This window comes from Phycodurus eques, chromosome 3, assembly GCF_024500275.1.
Source record: "Phycodurus eques isolate BA_2022a chromosome 3, UOR_Pequ_1.1, whole genome shotgun sequence".
Classification (NCBI taxonomy): Eukaryota; Metazoa; Chordata; class Actinopteri; order Syngnathiformes; family Syngnathidae; genus Phycodurus; species Phycodurus eques.
Genome location: NC_084527.1, coordinates 20,397,861 through 20,420,953, shown reverse-complemented (window position 1 = coordinate 20,420,953; position 23,093 = coordinate 20,397,861). Strand labels below are relative to the sequence as shown.

At 42.8% G+C, this 23,093-nt stretch overlaps 1 protein-coding gene across 3 annotated transcripts; it reads left to right on the top strand.

The window, feature by feature from the left end:
* Nucleotides 1–2,351: 2,351 nt before the first annotated feature.
* On the top strand, nucleotides 2,352–22,759 carry cfap251 (cilia and flagella associated protein 251). 3 transcript variants are annotated; one of them, XM_061673532.1, is made up of 21 exons: nucleotides 2,352–2,470; nucleotides 3,084–3,238; nucleotides 3,860–4,000; nucleotides 4,073–4,182; nucleotides 6,933–7,041; nucleotides 7,208–7,288; nucleotides 7,384–7,461; nucleotides 7,628–7,669; nucleotides 8,767–9,038; nucleotides 12,136–12,312; nucleotides 13,328–13,572; nucleotides 13,670–13,821; nucleotides 15,077–15,238; nucleotides 15,717–15,901; nucleotides 17,990–18,104; nucleotides 18,179–18,342; nucleotides 19,105–19,195; nucleotides 19,343–19,486; nucleotides 20,274–20,505; nucleotides 22,010–22,117; nucleotides 22,209–22,759. In XM_061673532.1, exons 2-21 carry the CDS (start codon nucleotides 3,089–3,091, stop codon nucleotides 22,385–22,387), a joined length of 2,937 nt encoding a protein of 978 aa, XP_061529516.1. In that variant the 5' UTR covers nucleotides 2,352–2,470; nucleotides 3,084–3,088; the 3' UTR covers nucleotides 22,388–22,759. The 3 variants fall into 3 exon arrangements, 2 of the variants coding, with proteins under 2 accessions (XP_061529516.1, XP_061529517.1); XR_009768369.1 differs by lacking the exons at nucleotides 22,010–22,117; nucleotides 22,209–22,759 and adding an exon at nucleotides 19,639–19,915 and having other exon boundaries at nucleotides 20,274–20,352; XM_061673533.1 differs by lacking the exons at nucleotides 22,010–22,117; nucleotides 22,209–22,759 and adding an exon at nucleotides 19,639–19,698 and having other exon boundaries at nucleotides 20,274–20,349.
* The last annotated feature ends 334 nt before the right edge of the window (nucleotides 22,760–23,093 follow it).

Genomic DNA, 23,093 nt, shown 5'->3' with positions numbered 1-23,093 from the left:
TGTGTTCTCAAGTGTGTCATCATATGTTGTTTTTTTAGCAAAACCTTTACCACAAACTGAGCAGGTCAAATGTTTTTTATACGTTTGTGGAGTTTCCTTGTTGACAAGACTTGTCTCCTTTTCAGAGCTTTCAACTGTTTGTCGTCACCTCGTTTTTCGGTGTTGTCACTGTCTGACAGTGGAGCTAAGTGGAGGACCTCGCGGTGGTCCTCCACAGTGGTCTCAACTTGGACTGTGATGACAAAGCTGTGACCACACGGGTGGATTGTCTTTGCCTTCACTCTCCACAGAAATACCAATCAGTGGCAATTTGCTGATGTCAGAGTCCTCCTCATTCTTCTTCATGTAGAGGGGCTGTGGCTCCTGCTCTTCCTTAACTTGCAAGTGGTGCGGAGCCTTCTGTTCCTTCTTCACAAGCGGCGGTCCTTCATACAGGTCTCCACTTGGACTGTGACGATGAAACTGCGACCACTCTGGCCGTTTGTCTTCATCGTCTTCGCTCTTCACGACGGCGACAGTCGGCAGCATTTTAGTGACATCGGCCTTCTCCTCCTCTTCCTTACTGAGGGGGAGAAGTGCATCCTCCGCTTCCTCTTTGACATGAGGTGGCGTGGGTTCTTCTCGGTGACGGACCAGCCGCTGGACATCTGCGGGAAAAAGAGCGAAACAATCTGAGTTGTACCGTTTATCTGTATCCCAAATATAAATACAAAGAGGAAAAAAGGGGGGAAATAAAGCAGTACTGCTTGCCGTACCGCCGTCCTGCACTGTGATTAGTCCCTGTTGTGTGCCTGCTTGAGTGCTCATAGGATTGCTGTTCTTGCTGTGCGCACCCTTGCCTCTTAGGGGCAGTGTGGTGCACACATGCAAATAACAACTTCATCAGATAAAAGACCAGAAGAAGAAAGCCACACATGAATTGCATTAAATAAAAAAAAGTTTTTTTTCAGAGTCGGAATAATATACAGTATCACTGCACTTATTACTCTTAAAAGAAATGGAAGGTACATTTTTCCATGCTCAGAAAAATTTACTTTAATAAACATAATTTAGCAAACTTCAAATACTAACAATGAAATTCACAAAAAGGAACTGTGTGTGAAACATCTCCTCACTCACAAATGAGATGAAATGTTCCAAGCTTACCCTTTGAAAAGAAAACCAAAACAGTCCAAAAACATAAATTCAAGGACAGACAAAGATATATATGAATATTCCCACTTTGTACTTAAATTAGTACAGATACTAAAAAAAAAGTCACACAACATTTACATATTTTGGAACTCGATGCACACATAAGGCATTATAAGGCGCCCCGTCCATTTTGGAGAAAATTGAAGACTTTTAAGTGCGCCTTATGGTCGTGAAAATACGGTAATCTTATTCCTAGTGTTGCACTGAGGTGACAGGTCATTAATTTAAGGTTAAAGTTAAGACAAACATTTTGTTTTCTGCCGACGGTGGGCACAAACACGTCTTCGTGAGCGCTCTTCTTCGTTGGTTTTCGCAACATTCTTCTTCGGGGTCGACTGACTTCGGGGTCGACTGACTTTAGGCATCGAAACTGGAGAGCCGCAATGTTATGATCCTTGATTTGATGGATTCTTACTTTCCAGACGCATGGAATCAGCTGACGACTTCGACCTCCCGAGCTTAGCGTTACCGTGGGCACTTAAGTCATACCCACATACATATCTGTGTACATGAGGCCGCACGGACGCCATCTTGCAGCGGTGTTGACGAGAGGCAGCCAAGAGAGAAAAAGGAGCTGCAAAACACAAGCTCCTTTAATGCAAACAATCAAGAAAAAAAATAAATAGTCGCTGTCGTAAGAGAATGAGAATAAAGGTATAATATTGAAGGAAGTGGAAGGAAGTGGCATTTATTTGTGAACATTTGAAGTTGTAAATGACAATATAATTTAAAAAAAAATAAAGTCTTGTTAATTAAAAAAAGTGATGAATATTGAGGAAAATAAGTTATGATGAGAATAATGAATAATGATAATATTTTTTTCACGTTTGTTTTTTAAGGAGAGATCGGCCGGAAGTCACAAAGGCACACTACACCGGTCATGACCGAATTATGAGTTTCAGAATAAAGTCTTATAGCAACACTATTACCAATGACTCTCTTTTGATTTCCCAAATTCTCGTGGTCAAATAATATATAATATACATTAATCGTGTTTAATTACGGTTAAAGGTGATTTGGGCCATTTAGATTCAAGTTTGAACCTACTACACCTTTAGTTTGAAATGATTCATCACTGTGTATAGTGTATGGCGAGACAGTTGCCAGGCAACGATGAGACAAAAACATTTAGAGTTTCAGACCTCGGCACTGAAATGTTATTATGGAGGATATAATATTGCTCTCTCAAGAAACCTCTCAAGTCAACGATTACTTGAGCCTTTATAACGACGAGGGCGGTCATCTTTATGCGTCGGAGCTGTAATGCGGTAACCAGGTGATTTAGACCAGTTACAGTTGTCAGCAATAAATTGCTATACAAGCTTGGGAGCCCTCAGAAGGATAAATATAACAGTACGTTTTTATCTAGTGTAATTGATGTGTTGATTTGCATAAAATATACGCCAAATGTTGGGTGTCACAAACATATTCATTTACGGAAATGTATTACGTCAAAGAACAAGGATTATTTCGAACTTTTCGAGAAAAACATGCTTCTAACCCAACAACTTTCGCCAACCTAAATCCGTTTACTACCCTACATATTTTTGGAGAATAGAGTCAATATTTACTTGACTTTTTGAACAGTCTACACCAGTGGTTCTCAAACTTTTTAACTGTACCACACTTTCAGAACTACTGTCTCACCCCAAATCACGTGACGAATCTGCAAAGGAGTGAAGAACATTACTACTACCCAGCTTCACAAACCCCAGTCACTCAATGAGTGTTCAGTTTGTCCCTCCTTACAAATTGCACCAAGCGTGTAGAAGAGAGAGCAGGAAACAGGCCAGTCTACTGACAGAGTTGCAAGGGCAACAACCCAGTAGTAGTTTTTTTTTTTTAATCCTCCAGTGACTCGAAAGCTTTTAATTAATGGTGTCTGGCAGGCACAATGGCTGAAGCACAGGGTCCCGAGCCCACCCCAAAACGTTATCCGAGCGACACTGACAAACTAAGGCTAAGCAGGGAGTCTCAAGTCTACACTGCCACCAGAGAAACCCTTTTCGCACAGGAGACCACGCACAGTAGAATGCATGCATTGGTAGGTAAATGTAAATCCAGTGGTGCCTTGACTTGCGAGTACCCCAACTTTGAATTGTTTCAAGTTACGAGCATCACTTGCTTATTTTTTTTTGCTTTGCGTTGCAAGCCAAAATCTGAGGTACGAGCGAGCTTCGGATACACCAGCGCTGGCGTGAAGTGGGGGGGAAAAAAGTGGAGCAATTCATCTACTATAATGCCCTCCCATGTGGGCAAAGCGAGCCACAGTCGTCGATGCAAACTGTCAAACACACAAATTAACTCACAAGTAGCTGGTGTAGGCCACAACACATGCCCTGATGCTCACACGTTGACTAACCAGCCAACCACATGCCAGTTTATTTCCTCCCATTCTTTTATTGTATTTTATTATGTTTTATAGGATGCAGTCCTCTTTTCCATGTTGAAAAATGTGTTATTAAAAAACGGTGGTGTTTTATGGGGGCCTGGAACAGATTAATGCCATTTCAGTTCATTTGAATGGGTAACATCGATTTGATATATAAAATAAGATAGGAGCTTGATCACAGAATAGCTCAAACTCAGAAATCAAGGTACCACTATATGAAGAGTGAAATGTATTTAATATATGCTCAAGTGTGCGCTCCATCCATCTATCCAGTCACTTGATTGGGTCTCTGGGGTGAATTCCTCTCTTCCGGTGTACGTTCTGCAAGACCACAGTCAGCTGGTGTTCCTGTATGCCGGAGCTCACGTCGCGATCGTTTACAACCACACCACCAACTCCCAGCACATACTCCAGGTACAAATAGAAAGACTTATGTCAAAATAATATTTACCACATCAAATTCCAAGTTGATATGATACTTTTCAGGGTCACTGCTCCCCCATTTCGTGCATGTGTGTCAGCGAAGACCGACGCTGGATCGCGACGGCGGACCAGAACGAGAAAAGCACAGTCATACTGTGGGATTCATACTCTGGGTAGTAACATCGTACATATTTACAACATGCTTCAGTGAACCCCCGTTTATCGCGGGTATATGTTCTAGACCCACCCCTGCTCAGTGGAAATCCATGATAGTGATTCTACCCAGGGGAGGTAGCCTCCAAATCCTGCTTGGCACGTTCCGTTTGGCCGTTGGTCGGGAGATGGAAACCCAAGGAAAGGTTGGCTGCTGCTCCCACAGTCTTACAAATCTCCCTCCAGGTTTGGGAGGAAACTTCTCAACCATGATCTGCAACAGTATATTGAAAGATTCCGTAAAGCTTCAATACATGGCTAACGTGAATGTTGGAGGTTTCAAGGGCTGAAGGTAACTTGGAAAGGGGGACATAATGGAAAAACTTGGAGAAGCGATCAATAATAGTGATAACGACAGTATTACCTTCTTATTGAGGTAGCCCCGAAACAAAATCTACAGCTATATGAGACCAAGGACGGGTAGGAATGCAAAGGGGGCACGGCAGACCAGCAGATGGCGCATGGGAGGCTTTTCCTCAGGCACAGACAGAGGAAGCTGCCACAAACGTTCTGGTATCCTGGGCTGTGCTGGGCCACCAGAAACACTGACAGAGGAAATTTAGGGTTATATGAACTCCAAGATGACAAGTTAATTTGGAGGAATGACCCCATTGAAGGACTTGAGTGAGAACAAGCTATCAGGAGAACAAACAATCGGCTAAAGCTTGGTGAAAGCCCTGCCGCCATCCTGGGTCCAACAGAAAGGGGCCTTGGTGGAGGTAAGTCGAGTCAAGGGGACTGCTACATTACTGTAGTCACGGATGAAATGGCAGTAAAAATTGGCGAAGCCCAGGAACCGTTGGAGCTCCTTGTGGATGCTGGGTATTGGCCAATTGGCGACAGCCTCGAGCTTAATTGGGTCAGGCATGAGATGACCTTGGGCAATTATGTAGCCCAGGAAGTTCACAGAGGAGACATGGACATATCTGGTTTAACATACAGCTTGTTCTTCAGGAGCCTCAGCAGAAATCTGAGTCTGAAATGTAGATTTCCATGGCCTCTCTTTCAGGTAGAGACGGATGGGACAATTTGCTGGTGGGTAGGGTGGCCCCTGGGAGGAGGTCTATGACACAGCCGTAAGGGCGGTGGGGGGGTCCAGGCGTGGGCCAATTCTTTACTGAAAACAGTGGCTAAATCGTGATACACTGAGACCACTTTATAGAGGTCAAGGGGTTCTGGGGTAGCAAGTGGTTTCTTGAATGAATGTATTTGCAGTAGTGCAGACCCAAGGCATACTGAGTGACAGTAAGTGCTCTACCGCAAGAGCCCGAAGACTAGTCAATCAGCGGATTATGGTGGTTTAGCCAGGGGAGACCTAGAATGGCATGATGCAAGGGAGAGATGACGACGCACAGTTGAATGGATTCATGATGATTCCCTGAGATGGTGAGCACAAGGGGAATAGTGCGGTGAGTCACTGGAAAAATTATGCTACCATCTACAGCTTCTATGACTTATGACTGGATCAGACTACAAAACAAATTTGGTCTTTCACAATTGCAATGTCAGACTACTGCCATCTAATCTTGCCGTAGTCAGTGGCAACACTACACGACATGTATCCCGAGACCACCGCATCCCGTCATTTATGATCACTGGGCTTTATCTTGTCAAATCAAACACTGTCGGAAAGGCGGAACCAGAGAAAGTGTCACCGGTCTACATGACCGGGTACACTCGTTACCATGGCGACGACAACAACAATGCGCCACGCCAATGTATTGTGCCGGGGGATAAAAGAACAAAATGAGAAAAAAGGTGTGGTGGTCGTCACCGGTGCTTGGGAGTGGATGTTCATTCAAGGATTGCTTGAGGTATGTTCACGTAGTTGTAATACAATATGGCTCGCAAGCAGGCAAAAAAGAATAATTATGTAGCCTAGCAAGCTAGTGCTACCACTAACGGTTGTACTCAAACATGCCAGCATTATGTCGAATCATGCTCTAAAGCTTCGGTAAACATTGGTTCGTGCACGTGAATAAATGTTGACAACGGCACGCACGGGAGGCGATGCGCCGGTCACAATACGCAATCTCATTGGTCGACGTCAAGGTGCGCTGTAAGAGAGTTGTCGTTGATAGGTCACACTACACGGAAGATATCCCCGCCCAAAAAATCAAACATGACTTTGAATTTTGCCGTCGTAGGGCTATCGTAGGGCCAAATCGTTGGTCGTGGATGATGGCACACGACAAGAAATGTTGTCGTCCTCTGCTCCAGAATCCACAAGAATGTGAAGCGGCAGAGTATTCAGATTGTGATTTGAGATAGCCGAGAGAGTGAAACGGAAGGGAGAGCGAGCGAAATAAGGCTCACCAGAGTGCTCTTCATTAATGAGCCGGGTCTTTTGGTCGCACAGGACAGGTGTTCATCTTGTCCACAATAAAAGCACAACCTGATGTTCAGGTTAAAAACCTTTTGCAGTTCCAATGCAAAAGTATCAAATAAACTCCAAATGGGAGGCCCTTTCTCCCAAAGAAGGGTGCTTGCTTCTGCTTGCTGTTAATCATGCTGCATGTCTTCGAGTCGACCTCAGTGCCGCGTGGCACGTTGTGGCACGATGTGGTACTACGCTGAAGGCGCGCATTCCTCCACTTCGACTTGTCTGTATACTGTGAAAACCTGTGAAAAACCCCAAAAAAATCTGTCATATAGTGCGGAACACTGTACATACAATTGTGCTTCTGTTGATACGTTTGGAATGTTACAGCATTCCTGTTCATACGTTGTTCGACTGCCATCCTGACGGGGGAGTCATTGCCATTGGGTTTTCGGGGGACGCTAAACAGCTGGTGACACTCGGAAAGGAAAGAGAGCAGGTGAGTTATAGTTGTTGCCCGCTACTCTACCTCTCCGGGCGGACTGGCCCTGTCTCCTGGGAAATGAATGAAAAATGAATGAAGAGCAAAACCATTTCATTTAATGGTGCGTAGTATTAGCATTAATAGATTTTTACTTTCAGTGATCAGTGCTGTTTGTCCACAGTGTGTGTGTATCTGGGATTGGACCAACGACTCCAATGAAGCGCTGTGGCTCACCGAGCTCAGCCCTGAGTATGGTTATCAAGTAAGTAGAGTTAAAGCAAAATCATCACCTTGCACACAATTTTGCATTCAGGCAAATAAGACAAAAACATGCTCCTATATTTACTTGTTTTCCAGAATCACATAATTTTTAACCCAAAAAATAGCACTCAGTTGCTGAGCAGCAGTGAAAGCCAAGTGTTGTTTTACAGCACGGTGAGTAGTGCCACGTTTGATCTGGTCCGCCGTACATTTCTAAAAAAAAAAGATTTTTCAAAGAAGAGTGGCCATGGGAGTATGTTATAAAACTCAAATGGAACTGTTTTTTCAAGAATTCTACAGTACAAAGTGTTTCTTGTATTAAACAGTTGATCTTTTTCAGGCACAGAGAAGTTTGCAATATGTTCCCCTCAAGGTTATTAAGGTAATTATTTACACTGTGTCATTTTGTTTTATTAGATCATGCTCATTATTTTTTCCATTTTTATATGTGATGAATATTTTCATCATCAAATATTTATTATTATTATTTTTTACTTTTTGTTGACATTTTATGATATACAGTACTGTATATAGTAGTCATTTGTTTCTCGTTTTACCCCTATATATATAGGAGTTAATAGACAAACAAACAGACAAAATCTAATTTCTGTATTCATTTATAATATATTCACTTATAAGATTTCCCCTTTATATGCTGTATGTTATGTATTTAAACATTCTAAAATTTTTCATTTTATTGATCCATCCATCCATCCATTTTCTACCGCTTATCCGGGTCGGATCGCGGGGGCAGTAGCTTTAGCAGGGACGCCCAGACTTCCCTCTCCCCAGCCACTTCATCCAGCTCTTCCGGGGGGGATCCCGAGGCGTTCCCAGGCCCAGCCGAAGGACGTAGTCTCTCCGACGTGTCCTGGGTCGTCCCCGGGGTCTCCTCCCGGTGGGACGTGCCCGGAACACCTCACCGGGGAGGCGTCCGGGATGCATCCGAATCAGATGCCCCAGCCACCTCATCTGGCTCCTCTCGATGCGGAGGAGCAGCGGCTCTACTCTGAGATCCTCCCGGATGACCGAGCTTCTCACCCTTTTTATTGATTTAAAAAAAATCTTTTTACTCTGTATTTTGTACATTTATGCTTTTAAATATATGTTCATAATTGTTTAAGCAATTATTTGTTATACATTTTCCTCTATATTATTATATATTGATTTTTTTGTATATTCATGGATTAATTGTATTTTATTGTTTTTAAAATAGTTTTCTTTCCGTATTTAAAATTTTGAAGAGAGATCTATAATTTGTGAGACATTTTTATGATTTTTATCCCTTGTATCATTACAATTTTAATGTCATTTGTATTATTATTCTACTTTTAAAGAATATATAGTCTGAATTGTTTTATGTATTTTGTAGACACTTTTTTACATATTTAAAAATGTTAATATACTCACTATTATTTTTATACATTCATTTGTTATTTATGCACAGTATATGAATTTTCCCCTGTTTATCCTCATTAGCTGGGTGACGCGGCCACCCTGGAACTGAACGCGTCTCTCTTCCCTCAATCCACGCCTGAGTTCTGCGAAATCCTCAAAATGGCCGGCGGGCCTCTGAGACCGTCCGTTTTCCACTGGCGAGAGCTCCGAATAATTACCCCGTCGAGCGCGGGCGTCATTATGGTCTGGGAGCTCACGCAGGACCTGGCCTCTAACCAAAGGCTGAGCCGAGACCGAGTGAAGATCATCTCTCTGCAGGAGCATCCCATCACCGCGCTGGCTGTGGTAGACAAGTACGTACTCGTCTTTTTATTTGATACATTCAAGGTATTGTGAGCCAGCCCCCCAAAATATTTGTATTATTCCGTCACTATTTGTCTACCTAAAACTTTGCTTAAACGATTCAAACCATTCCAACTTCAAAATGTTCATCCTATTCTAACATTGACTGTTCAGCTCATTCAGGACATCCATTGAAATATTTTTCATATTATCCAGCTTTCCACTTTTTCCAATATTTAAAATGTCCCTATACAAAATTCCCAAATTAAAGCAGAAGCGTTACAATTTTTACCAATCCTTCCACATTTCTTACCCGATTTCAACCATTCCACCTCAAAATGTTCAGCTCATATGAGGCCTATGTAGCGTATATTGGTTTTGGATAAAAACGTAATTCATTTGGAAACGAGATTAGTCGGAAGGTAACGCTTGTGTTCACTTCCGGTTTAGTCTGGCATACGTTTAACATTAAAATCAAACTATTTCTGTCTCTTAAAGGAGTGCCACGTCTCTTTTTAGATGTCGAAAATTGAGGAAAAAGGGACGGAAAACCTCGATCAGTCTCATAATCTAGAAGCCTGCTACATTTATGAAATATGAGTTCTCGATGACAGCGGCTTCACTATTCAACTCAAAAACACAAGTAGTGGATATTTTATAGAACATTTCATTATATCTATAGGGAAACAATATGGAGGGGTTTAACTCCAAAAAGGAAACACGAATAATGGTAATAGACAGAAAGTAGGCCTACGAAAAGGGAGGAGGACATCGTGTGTGGTTGGAATAAAAATGCACGTGTGGAATGGGTTGAGTCATAGCGAGAGAGCGCAAAGTTGGGATTTGTGATGAAGATACTATTTTCCCCAGACTTGTAAGGCACTAATCTTGTACATTCTGACAACCATTGTTGTGCTACTCACGACCGTAGATCAGCTGGTCTTTGGCGATGGTCTTTCTCCGCACATCTCAGGAGGAAAACGAAGCAGGTTTCCACAGATGATGGAGATGGCTGGCCAGTCAAGCACTGTGATGGCATGGGCATCAAACCAGGTTTTGGTGCTTCTGGCGCTATGGGCAAGGGCCAGGTCCTGCTGGAAGATGAAATCTGCATCTCCATACAGATCCTCAGCAAAAGGAATCATTTGCTCTAAAACATTCTGGTAGACTGCTGCGGTGACTTTGGATTTAAGAAAGCAGAGTTTACCAACACGTACACTGGACATCGCACCCCAAATCATGACTGACTGTGGATATTTCACACTGGACCTCAAGCAGCTTGAGTTCTGTTCTTCACCCGTCTTCCTCCAAACCCTTGCACCTTGATTCCCGCATGTAAGGCACACTTTAGTTTCATCGGAAAAGAAGACCTCGGACCACTGGCCAAGTCCAGTCCTTCTTCTCCTGGGCCCAGTTGAGACGCTTCCTACGTTGGCTCAGGCTCAGAAGTGGCTTGACCTGGGGAACCCTGATAGTTGTAGCCCGTCTCTCGGATGCGTCTGAATGTGGTGGTTTTTGATAATCCACTGAAGCCCACGGTCATCTCTTTTGCTGGTCCATCTTCTCCTGCCACATTTTGTCCTTCCACTAAACTTTCCATTGATATGCTTGCACACAGCACTCTGAACCGCCAGCCTCCTTAGCTATGATCTTTTGTGGCTTACCCATCCTATCAACCCTATCACAGGGTATCAATGATGGTCTTCTGTCCAGTTGTCAAGTCTGCAGTCTTCCTCATATTGAACCCAACTGAGACAATTGAACCAAACCGAAGCAATTTAATGACACCTGGGGAAACCTGTGCCTTTGAGTTTAGTACATGATTAGTGTTTGACACTCAGTTTAAAACATTTATGGCGTGCAAAATTTGGGCTCACGGTATTCTACTTTTTGGAATTCCTGATTTTGGGGGTTTTATGAGCTGGAAGCCCAAATTATGTAAAAATAAACAAATAAATACTTGAAATTGTTTCAATTGTGGGCCCTGAATCTATAATCTATGAAAGTTTAACTTTTTGAATGGCATTATGGAGATAGACAAACTTTTTCATGATATTCACATTTTTTAGAAAGGGTCTGTATTTGCTTGCCATTCTCAGGGATGTCGTTTGATGTGCGTCCCGCGTCTGAGACGCACGAAAACGAGTCGGGACGCATAAACTAAAATGAATCTGCGTTCGAGGATGCGATGCTATGGATTATAATATTCTGGCGTGGTGCTGGAAATTCGGCGTATGATTTTATTTATTTATTTTTGATAAGACAGGGCTCTGGAGTGCAACTAATTTGGTCGCATCTGCTCTAACTCCTGAATGGTGCTGCTGAAAATAAAATAAAGAGAGCCGGTCCACCTGTACGCACGGCCATTTGAGGAAGAAATGTGACTTGAAAGCAGACACACAAAATCCATTTGGTCTCAAAACCAATCAGAGATAGAGAAGGGCGGAACGAGACCCTCCCACGCTCCCTCTTGTTGGCCGGTTGCGTACCTGTCAGTCATCCCGCTAACTCCAACGAGCTGGTGTGTCGAATTGATATGAAGTCGCAACAAAGACAACACAACTTAAAACCTCCACGTGACAAATCCAATTGTCCAAAATCCCCCCCAAAATAGAGTAACAACTGCAATAAAAATCAGCGAACCAAGAGCCGTGATACAGCGGAGGATTACTGTATCTGTATTCCGTGATGATAAATTGCAGGGACTCATTGTTCCAGGGCTGGGACTCATTGTTTCCAGACATGTGCATCCTGGGACTCACATAGTTTCAAGTGTAAAATGATCTATGAATTCTCAGGTTACGTTTTTGCTATATGTTAGCATACCTACGATTAATATGTTAGCATTTGAACAATTCTCATTTGAAATCGAATATAAATACAGTGTGAAATGTGAAATCCTCATCGCTCTGACTAATATTAGCAATTTTCATGATGTATTACTATAATTCAGTATTATTACATTTTCCAAGTCTCACATCTCTACGTTTCACGTAATTAACAGCATTTCAGTTCATCGTGAGCTCTTTAGCATTTAGATGGCATTTTTATTTTATTTTTGAATAGAAATTGCATTCTCCAGTTGAATTTGTTTCTTTCATATGACAGCTGCATTGTCACCGGGGACACACGAGGCCACATCAACTTTTACGATGAAAACATGCTGCTCCTGACCTGGTTCACCCAGTTGAACCTGGACCCCATTGTCTCTATTTCCTTTTCTAAAGAGTTTGCAAGAGAATATCTGGAAGACGCCTCTGTGGATAACAAGCCAGTACTTGGGAGGTAAATGTCCAACATTGCAATTGTGCAACCACATACTCTTTCTCATATCATCACTTATTTCACACGTAATATCCCTTTACCTCTCATGTAATCTCATGTGTCATCTAATGGTTTATTTCACGTTATCTGATCTCACATTTCATGTGATCACATTTGTTTTTTTCTCAGTTCGCATGTAATCTCATCTATTGTCTCATCTCCTATATCACATAAAATCTCACCTCATTTTATCCCTCCTTTCACATTTAATCTCTATTTTCTTATTTTAGTTTATCATCTCGTTTCATGTCATATCAGATAATCTCCCATTTCATGTCATGTCAAGGTCATCTAATCTCTCCATTCACATGTAATATCGTCTATCGACTAATCCCTTATTTTTCACCTAATCTAATTTAGCGTCTCATTTCACATGTAATGTCCTCGTATCTAATATCTCATTTCAGATGTCATCTCATCTCATATTTCATGTGTGAGCTCATATCATTTTTCTCTCTCATTTCACATGTACTGCAATCTCATTTATGGTCTCATCCCTGATTTCACATTTAATCTCATCTCTACACATGAAATATAATTTCACATTTAATGTCAGATCATGGTATTGAATATCATCTCATGTAATTTGTTGAGATTTGTGTTGAATATTTAATAATCTGATCTCTCGTTTTACAGTCTATCTCATCCCTCATGTAATATCATCTCATTTGCTCATTTAGCAGTCTCCTATTTTGTTGTAATCTCTGATTTAATCTCATCTCTTGTAATCCCTCATTAAATCGCCCTCATCTCATAAATTAATTTCCTATCTCATTTCATTTCATCTTTCATTTCATATCTCATCTCACACGTAATCTCCTCCCCCTCGGCTCGCATATCATTCCATTCTCATTTTGTGCATCTCTCACTGCATATTAGATGTTTTTTTTCGTCGAATTTCACATTTAATATCATCTCTCTTCTAATCGCTCATCCAATCTCTTCTCTCATCCCATGTAATCTCATTTCTGTGCAGGAACCTTGTAGTGTCCTCATCAACCTCCACGGTCGTTCACGTGAACGTGGAAAAAGGCACGTGGCGGGTCCTGTTGCAGGAGAACTGCGACCCTCTCCACGCCGTGGCCTGCCATCCCAAACAGCCTGTCGTAGTCATGGGCAACCAGAGCGGCATTTTAAAGGTTTGGGACTACCAGCGGAAGCGGACCATCCGCAGGACCGTTTTAGAGAAAGAGATCCAGTGTGTCACCATTGACCCACAAGGTGACCATCGAAAGCCGTTTGAACGTTTACCGTCAGGCCCAATCTGGATCTAAAATGTGGATTTGGATTGGATGCCGACATGTTTGTTCCTGAGCAGGACGTTACCTGGCGGTGGGTTTTGCAAGCGGAGCCGTTCACTTTCTGGATGTCGACACTTTACAAAGCGATCCCAAGGAGTGTTTCGATTACCCCCCAGACAGCATCAGCCACATGAGTTTTTCACATGACTCCAACTACCTTGCCACTGTAGTAAGTTGTGTTGTTTATGGGCATGTACGACAAGCCTTTGGCCTAACGGATCATCTCCCGTCTTCCGATCGCTCATTTCACATGTAATCTCATCTCATCCCTTTTGTCATCTCTCAGTCACCTCAGGCGATCCCATCTCATGTAGTCTAATCTCCCATTTTATGGTACTGCGTCTCCAATCCTTTCCAATCCTTGTCTCATCCCTCACATAATCCCTCATTTCATTTCTCTCTCAATTGATGTAATCTCATTTTTTATTTCATTGCATCATATATGGCTACCTCACGTCACATCTCTTGTTTCAAATCATCTCATTTAATCACATCTCTTATTTCAGCTCACATTTATTTTCATCTCCCGCATCTGAATTCACATGTAATCAACATTTTCATCTCACGTTAACCTGATCTCTCTTCTAATCTGTCATTTCACATGAAATCTCATAGGTCAAATAATCTGTCAATTCATTTCTCTCCTAACACATGTAATCTTCGCTCTCATCTCATTGTAGCAAATATTATCTCACATCACATCTCTCGTCTCAAATCATCTAAAATGTCATCTCATTTGTTCTCGTCTCGCATCTCATTTCACATGTAATTCCATCAATTTTAATCCCTCATCTCATCCCTCTCTCTCTCCTCATATAATCTCGTTACATTATTCTCATGTTTTGCCTCTCATTTCACATAATAGTCTCTCCTCTAATGTCTTAATCCATCTCTTGCTCTAAAGTAATCTCATGTATTACCTCATGTAATCCTATTTGATCATCTCCCATCGCACTTGTAATGTCATCTCACATCATTTCCTATCATCTCATATTTAATTAAATATCTCATTGCACTTCTAATATCATCTCACCTGTCATATTAGCTCAGATTTAATCTAATTTTTTATAGCACTTGTAACGTCGGATCATTTGCCATCCAATATCGCCTCACATTGAACGACATTTCTCATCTAACATGTAATGTCATCTCATGTGACATCTCACGTCATCTCACATTTAAAACTCATTCACTGCCATCAACAGCTATAGAACTCATCTAATCCCTCATTCGGCACGTAATAATCGCATTTCAACTCACACATAATCTCATCTCTCATTTCATTTCACATTTATTCTCATCTCTGGAACTGACTGATGGTTATGCCCACCTCTACATTTCAACAACCTTTTGTCCAAAGAAATAGTCTAAATGGAGATATCTAATACTCCAGTGAAGATAATGAGTCAAGTTGTCCCCACCAGGATGTGGGGAAGGCGGTGACGTTGTTCCGCATGCAGCCACCTCTGTGGATATACTTGGGCAGGTACCGCTCCCACTACAAGCCCATTACGGACCTCCTGTTTGGGGTGCACCGGGACAGCGCCAAGCCCAGACTGTTCACGCTGGGTGTGGACCGTCTGCTGGTAAGTCTGCAATTGGTTAATTTCTTGACTGTAAAAAAAAATAAAAATCTAATAAAACAGTTTCGTAAAATGCAAAATTTTCAGAATGCATTTGGGTAAAGTGCTCTAAGTATTTTTTGTTAAAAAAGTAAAATAAAACAATGATATGCATATAATTTAAAATGTTTGTTCATTTATTAATTATACATACAAATTAAACATTTGTATTCATACCTGTAGTTTCCACAATGAAAAATAAACTCTCTGCACGCCCCTGGGTGCTCACCTTGCATTTCACTTTGAAATGCTACCACACTTTCACCATTTCTCTCTTTTCTCTCTCTCTCCTCAATTCGGCGTCGCATTTCGCAACCGTTGTATTCCCGCTCCTCGGCCGAATAGCTTCACTTCCGGGTCCACGGACCACGAATCACTGATGTAAGCGCGTTGTGTCACATATGCCCCTGGTTGTCCAGAACTCACCTCCTGGAAATAACAGGTGGAGTACGACGTGGAGAGGAGCAACGTGGGCCAGCTGGTCATTCTGGGCTCCAAGCGCCTTGAGCAGAGTGCGGTGCCCAAGTGCATGACCTGGTACCCGCCTCTTAGTGCTGAGGAGTTACTGGTGGTCGCCTCAGACCAATACAAGATGAAGCTTTTCAACAGTACCTCCAAGACGTGCAGGTAACAAACATCACCACTATTATCATAGGGAATAAGACTTTGTTTTTCTTCCTGCAATGGAATCACTGCTCTGTATTAAGATTAAGATAAAAAAAAATTTTTTTTTTTGATTCCGCAGATGGGAAATTCAAGTCTAAAATAAAACAAATATTTCAAAATATTTAAATTAAATAATTTCAACAAAGGGCGACACGGTAGACGACTGGTTACCACATCTGCCTTATAGTTCTGAGGAACCGAGCTCAAACTCGGCCTCGCCTGTGTGGAGTTTACATGCTCTCCCGTGCCTGCGTGGGTAGGTTAATTGAGAACTCTAAATTGCCTGTAGGTGTGAATGTGGGTGCGAATGGTTGTTTATTGATATGCAATTGGCTGGCCACCAGTTCAGGGTGTAAGCAGGGATAGGCTCCAGCATGCCGTGACCCTAGTGAGGATAAGCGGTACGGAAAATGGATGGATGGATGGAATTTCAACCAAATCATGGTACATTTTATAATGGAATAGAATTCCCCAGGGGGAACCAACCCAGAAAACACTTAGTGGCAGTTTATCCCCACTTATTCACAAATTTCAGGTGTTAAAATATATATATATATATATATATATATATATATATATATATATATATATATATATATATATATATACATATATATACACACACACACATACATACACACACACACACTTAAATTTTTCACTCTTTGTTATATTGCAGCCATTTGCTAAAATAATTTACAATTTTTTTTTCCCCCCTCATTAATGTACACACAGGTGGTGGAGGGGGACAAGTCTCTAGCCGCTAATTCGTCTTTGAGCTGTTCGGACAGCCCCTTGGCAAAAGTCCCCATCAGGCCCACCTCATCCCACAACTAGAATCCGAAAATTGAGAGTAAGAGGCTACGGAGTTGGAGCCCTGAGTAAGGCCCAGGGGCCGCCGAGAGGCTTCCCTGCCCTTAACGGGGTGGTCTAAAAAAATTTTTGAGCTTGGCGTAAAACAAGTCAAATGAGACTAACAAAGGGGAGGAATTATGCCCATTGAGCAGCTCTACCTTGCAGGAGGTTAATTACAAAATCAATCTTAGCTTTGTCAGTGGGATAAATAAGCGGCTGCAGATCAAAAACTAGAAAACAGTTTAACATAAACTGGCTCCAAGAACCTAGATCCCCAGAGTAAGGCTCAGGAGGGGGGGTTCTTTGTAGGGGAGGGGGAGTTGGTTGGGGTTAGCGGGCTCAGGAGGAGTGTTTGGTGAGGTGGGGGTTGCCAAGGTGCACACACTGAGAGATACTTGCTGTGTGAGGGTGCTGATTGAGTCAATGATTTCCTGGAGAATTTTATCCTGTCCTCCGATGTGGGCGCCTTGGTGAACAAGCGCTTCCCTCAACGCTTCTGGAGTTGCTGGGTCCATGCTGGCCAGAGTATTCTGTGACGGTATGAAACCAAATGGTTTTATACTGGACCCAAAAGCAGACTGAGATAGGGACTTTATTGGGGGTAGCGCGAGGTCTAGAATTCCAAGGCGTGGGTTTGGTCCGTATGAGCAGGGAACGTGCAGGTGGCTGGAGCGTGAGCAGGTGAGTGAGCTTGGCGGTGTGGTTGCCTAGCAGGAGACACTGGAGGAGGAGGAGAAAACAAGAGGGTGAGGGTAAGGGTAAGGGTAAGTGCATGCCCAAGTCATCAAGTCATCTTCCACAAGCAAAATCAACAACAAAGAGTCGGCCGGTGCAGCACAGAGGTGCGAGAATACTCTGGCGCTGGAACACGGGCACTGCCAGGCTTAAGTCCAGGCTGTGATGAGTGGAAATGGGAACCAGGTGAGGAGGTGAGGAGGGGATCAGCGCTGGAGAAGGAGGGAAAGAGAGGAACAGAGCGCCGCCCACGCGCTTCAGAGGAGACTACGGGCACTGATCATAACACATTGATCATTTCAGAATTTTAGTCCCTTGACAGGTGAATTAAAAAGGTAATAAATAAATCAAACACAACAAATAATAAAAGTGTAATGTCAGATGACAGCAAAGAAGGCAAACAGCAGTTTATGCAGCGTTCTGAAAACCTGAGTCCTTGTGTCTGATCGACTCCAACAGAAAGACTCTCCTCGGGCCATCATACGGAAGCCCCGTTAAGAAAATCGGGATTCTACCGACGTCTGCAGACAACGCGAGCGGCTCGTATTACATGGCGTACGTCACAGACGACAAGGTCAATCCACTTTGCATACATACGGAACTTTTCATCACGCAAGACTGAGTAAGACTTGCTCGCACTTCCTCCAGGTTGGCTTGCAGATCCTGCCTCTGGACGGCAACCCCTACAAGTCCCAAGCGGTGGTCTGCCATCCGACCGGCGTGTCGGCCTTCGCCTACTCCCACGACGGACTCTTTGTTTTCACCGCAGGGGGATCTGACTGCACTGTCCTGTCGTGGCAGATAAGTCACAGGTAACCTTCGCATGCAACCGACTTTATTTCAAGAAATTTTAGGATGTTCTCAGAGGGAAGTGGCTATTGAGCCTCAAGTAACAGCGTGTCAGCAGCGGGTTGAAACGGAGACTGGAAGAGTCACGGAAAGGCATAGTAGTCGACATCCTTAGAAATGTTCATGTTTCGTCACTGGTAACCTTGTATGGTGGTGTCACAAAAAACCCACACTACCCCAAAGAAAAAGTAACATGCACACACACGTGGAGTTCCTCCTCTGGGGTGGACAAACGTTTGGTCTAAGGGGCCGTATTTCATTTTTTATGGTGTACAGTATTCACACCTCCCGCATTTGGTCCACTTTAAACGAACCAGAGTTTGTTTCCCCCTTCGTCTGGACCTTTTGTGCAGGTGTACATACACACAAGCGAATCCTGGTGCGCACCAAACAACCGCTCCTTTTTGAGGTGGTCTCGGTCCGCTTCCAAACTGACCGTGTGGCTCATTTGCGGTGTGAATATGAAACGGCCTCGATCCGACCCGAGTGCAGGAAACATACCGAACGAGCCGCCGTAGCCGCTAGCGAGAGACATCATGGGAAAAAGTTAGCTTCTTGAGTGCTACGCATGTTTAGCCATTTTGTGATCCAGCTCTGCTATCTGATCTCTGGACTGTGTGTGTGTGAGTACCTAATAACGTGGCCCAGTGAGTTTATTGTCTATTGTATAGTCGATTGTACTCCATGAATTGTAAGGCCGTTTTGGCTCTTTCCGGTGAGTGCAGTGCCCTGGAGGGAGCAGCGGCTTTGGGAGGAAAGGAGCTGACACCGTATTATACTCTTTTAGAGGGAGGCAGGAATGGAGAATTCTACAGGGTGAGTGTGACATTCCACGAATTAGGTGTTTTAACGGTGTAACAGTACAGTATAGCAGTTAGGGCTGGCAATGGCAGAGTAATTTACAATAGGATCTATGCATACAGCAGGATTTGTCCATTCTGCCTCTGATGTTCTGTGCCATAGGAAATCGAGGACTTCTTCTATTACTGCCAAATTCACAATCAAGGCCTGGATTCTATGGAGACACGTCAGCTCTCTCCCAAAATCCCTCTGACAGAATTGCCTTCCCTGATGCGGGCTTTGGCTTACTTCCCTACTGAACAAGAGGTACGCGCCACATTTTACAAGGACAGATTCTGATGCAGAACACATTTTCTACAGTGGTTTGTCGCAATATCGTTGTTGCTTAAATTTTTATTTATTTATGGGTTTTTACAGTGTAAGGTTGCCCCCCAACTCGTGAGTTTTTCCATTTACAGCCTTTGCTTGGTGTTGCGAGCAAGTTCACATACGGCACCTCTTCAGTGAAGTGAGAAAAGGTACATTAAGGTACTCTAATGCCCTCACGTGTTGCCAAGGAGAGCTACAGTCGCTTTCAGCCATTTGTTGAACGGAACAAACAAGTCAAATACATAATTGAGAACTCGCAAGGAGCCGCTGTCGGCCACAACTCACGGCCAGATCCTCACGTGCAGACTAACCAACTTCACCTCCTGAAGTCATTCACTATGCCGCGTCCCTTAAAGTCACACCACAGTATGTATAGGAATTACACTTTTATAAAACCAATGCATTTCTTTACATTCTCTCTTCTTATGTTGTATTATGTTTTTATGGAACGCAGTGCAAATTATTTAAGTCATTAGAAGAGAATCCACGGAGGTAGAAGGTGCACAAGCCAGGCATGTAAAAAAAAAAAAAAAAGACTCGCGCACGAACGGGAGGATACGGCCCCTAATGTGTGCAATCATTTTGCGTGTGTTGAAATAAGTTTAAATGTGTCTAAAGCATATGTGAGTGGTTAAAAACTATCTTGAAAAAAGTGTTTTTATCATGGATTTTCACCTATCATGGGTTGGTCTGGAAGTTTCATTCATTGTATTATTTTGGGCAGGTTGAAAACATGCTGAACGAGGTGAAGTTGGGCCAGTACGCAGAAACGGGAGAGTACATCACGGACATCAACCTGGAGGAGTTGATCAAACTGTACGTCAACCACCGGCCTGCTTTTGGCATCTCGGCAGATGAGCTGGCCACAGCCTTTGAGGTCCTCGGCGATGCTGTCGGCCCCGCGGGGCTGCCCATTCTGCATAGAGACCGGATGCTGGAGCTCCTGCAAGTCCGAGGTATACAATACAATAATCTAGTCTGTCATATTGTGTCATGAAGCAGAAAGTACCCTACTCAGAATATAAGTATACATTTTTTTTGTCATTTGTGTCACGATGGAAGGGATCCCTTCACCCTAGAGCCAATAATGGTACGGTCCTGTTGAGTTACATCATAGTTAATGAACCAGGAAGTAGCCCACGAACATAAACAAACAAAAATCATGCAATTAGGCACTCGGGGTCCCTTCATCGCAAAGGTGATGCGAGGGTTTGAGACAGTTTGTGGGCTAGTATCATGACTTGATATTGAACTGGCCCATTTGCTGGTCGTCTGGCCGGGTTGCCATGGAGATTAGTCTTTTGGTGCACTGATCAGGAGACCAGACCTCATGCTGCAGTCCTGTCGTCTTAGGTTATGAACCAGAAAGTTGCATACTCATTAACATTCGTTCTCAATTTTTTTGTCAATCGGAATTGGTCTTTTTGCTGTCACAAAGAAGTAGCCTACTAAACAGACAAAAATACCACAACCCTCATTTTCACATTTGTTTGTGGAATTTTTGTCGTTTCATTCGCAATGGACGTGATCCCCCTCCTCAACCAAAAATCAAACATGGTACGGTGCTGTCGTCTTGCGTCATTCACAATAAACTGTGAAGTAGCCTACCAACATACAAATAGCCAACTGCGCAGTTTTTTTTCGCTTTTTCAGTGGAAATTTGCCATGTGCGGGATCCCTCCACCCTAGAGTAAAAAAAAGTATGCTCCTGTCGTCTTACATCATTCGCAATGAAGCTGGGAGCACCCTAACGTTACAATAGACAGAAACACCGCACTCCACCATTTTCTCCTTTGTTTTGCCTTATTTGTCTTTTTCCATTTACGTCACAATGGAAGGGATCTCCTCCACTCTAGAATAATAATAAAAAAAAGTACAGTCCTGTCATCTTGTGTCATTGTCAATGAACCAAGGACTAGCCTACTAAATAACGCACAACCTACTCATTAACATATGAACTGAAAAACAAAAATATCGCACTTTCTCATCATCATTTTGATTAGCAGAATTTACCATGAAAAGCAAATTCATTAACATTACTGCCTCGTTCTCATCAGAGGGCACGCTGCTGATTGCAGAAACTCCCCCAGTCACAATAGGACTGCACCAACAAAATTAGAATGTGCTCCACACTTTTTTTTTTTTTTTTTTTTTTTAAGCAGGTCCACCTCAGCAGCAGAGGCTACGCTATAGTTTTTCTGGAAGGCGGCACGGCGGGTGACTGGTTAGAGTGTCTGGCTCACAGTTCTGAGGACCGGGGTTCAATCCCCGCCCCCACCTGTGTGGAGTTTGCATGTTCTCCCCGTGGCTGTGTGGGTTTTCTCCTATCCTCCCTTGTGAGGATATGCGGCTCAGAAAATGGATGGCTGGATGCATGGATAACAAGGACAATATGTTGCTGTCACATTTAATTTTCTGATCATATTTGAATTGAATTAAATTGTTGTTATGTTGAAACAGGGGAAGCCATGACAGACGATGAGCTGGCAGAGTGTTTCACTGCGCTGTTAGGCCTCTTTGAAGTGAAAGAGGAGGAAAGTCCTGAGGTCGACTTCTCTAAATCTGAAAGTATGTATGAATACTTCTACAGCTACGGTATTTATAGTTCCATATACAAAATCATTTTTTGTTTGTTTGTGTTTTTTTTGTTTTGTTTTAGATGTGAGCCAAGAATACGCACTGGAGAGTGTGATCCCAGAGGAGATATCCGTGGAGATATTTACAAGTCACATCCTAGGCTTCCCATCCTCATCATCCTCATCATCATCATCATCATCGCAGTCACTGACGCTCAAGAGAGGACACAAAGCTTCAGAGCAACCGCTTGATGACATCTGAACGGGAAATACACTGACACATTATTGTGACTCACAATTACGGCAAAAAATACATAGTTGTGTATTTTACATGATAATATCATGATTCATCGTGTATAACCCTAGTGAGGATAAGCGGTATGGAAAATGGATGGATGGATGGTGTACGGTGTGATATGACATGATATGATATGATACGATATGATGCATTACGGTACGGTACGGTATGGTATGGTATATTACAGTGGTTACCACCTCGAAAAATGTTTTAATAATGGCCAACATTAAGATACAGTCAAAAAATACAGAGCTCAATGTATCTTTTAGTCAGCTATGGTACCGTATATCATATACATACTTCACGGGTCAATCTGACCCTCTGCATGCTTAGTGAATAAATACCACAATCAATAATAAACAAATAACACCACAATGGATTCCTTTGTGAATGCTGTGTGTGTTTGTTTTTCCCCCAATGCAATTACAATGGGCATCAATTCTATGCAAATCTTCACTATATGCGGTCCGCCGCAGTCCCTATCTCCACGAATAGCGGGGGTCCACTGTATATGAGCTTGTAGTCCATTGATCATTTCCAAATTTTAGTCCCTTGACAAGTGAATGAAAAAGTCAAAAAAAAAAAAGTATAATTAAAATGTAATGTGCGATGACAGCAAATAAGGCAAACAGCAGTTTATGCATGGTTATGAAAACATGAGTCCTTGTGT